The following is a 1,251-nucleotide window of genomic DNA, read 5'->3' on the forward strand; positions in this document are numbered from 1 at the left end:
ACACATTGACACAAGAGCGCACACAGACAGACAGACAGACAGACAGACAGACAGACAGACAGAGGTAGAAACAGACACAAATACAAAGAGGAAGAGACACGAAAGAAGATAACGGGAAAAGTTGACTCACCTTTCCAAAGTACTCGAGAAGAATTCTGTCCCTGGCTTTGACGTAAGGGTCAGTGGGCGTGAGTCCATTGTGAGGATACAGATCATCCAACCATTCACAAGTGGCGGTACTTTCGTAGACCACCTGGTCCCCTTTCTCCAACACAGGCACCGTGCCCAAAGGGTTTCTCTCCCAGAACCAAGAGGGCTTACTCCCTAAGTGGATGTTGACTGTTTCATATCTGCCAAATAGACAAAAGGAGATTTCAAATGTCGTTTTACGTCTCCAGATTTTTGCCGAAACTATATCTTTGTCTTAGTAGAGGGTTTACGGCGCTCGCAACTGCATAAGGTCATAATATGAGCGCCAAAAGATTAGAGGTGTTACAAGAGAGTAACAAACATAAAACAAAAGGAGGGGAGATAAGGACGATAGATGTTGGATAGAAAAGAAGGAGAAAACCACCCCAGAGCACCCGCCAACCACCCACCGAAACTTTATTATCAAAACGGTGACCATTCAGAATAGTTTTATTTTATGTGTTGCAAGTTTATCAGACATCTGAAGCAAGTTGAATCCAATTTATGGCGAGAAATATAAAAAGAAACACATTAACAACAACAAAAATATATAAGAAAAATAAATAAACATTGCCAGAAAAATAACCTTGAGGGGTTTATCTAACATAATATTAATAGTGTCATGATTATAACAATATCTTTAAGTGTCTTTTGACACTAGATTTCTTTTTTTCTTTTTTATCAACATAAGGCTAATGTTGTTCTACTTTGACCATGGTCACTGTTCAAGATTATTTTGAACCATTTGCTCGTGGAACCATGTCTTTTAAACGTATAGTTTTCAAGTTGTAATAAGCAAACACTGGCCTGCTGGACACGGCAAACGAAACCTATTCAGCTCCAACACAAACACTGGAACACACGCAGAAAAACACACACATAGAAACACACACACATAAACGCACACACACACTCACACACACTGAAACACACACACACACACACACTGAAACACACACATAAACGCACACACACACTCACACACACTGAAACACACACACACACACACACTGAAACACACACATAAACGCACACACACACTCACACACACTGAAACACACA

At 40.4% G+C, this 1,251-nt stretch overlaps 1 protein-coding gene across 1 annotated transcript in view; it reads right to left on the reverse strand.

Moving 5' to 3' along the window:
• Positions 1-1,251, reverse strand: part of LOC106012787 (glutathione S-transferase omega-1) — a gene marked incomplete at its 3' end in the record, with an annotated part of 5,271 nt that overhangs the window by 1,357 nt on the left and 2,663 nt on the right. The window contains 1 exon segment of the mRNA XM_013086750.2: positions 131-350. Within this exon segment, the coding sequence (XP_012942204.1) occupies positions 131-350 (220 nt within the window).

The sequence above is a fragment of the Aplysia californica genome, unplaced genomic scaffold (genome assembly GCF_000002075.1).
Source record: "Aplysia californica isolate F4 #8 unplaced genomic scaffold, AplCal3.0 scaffold00500, whole genome shotgun sequence".
Lineage (NCBI taxonomy): Eukaryota > Metazoa > Mollusca > Gastropoda > Aplysiida > Aplysiidae > Aplysia > Aplysia californica.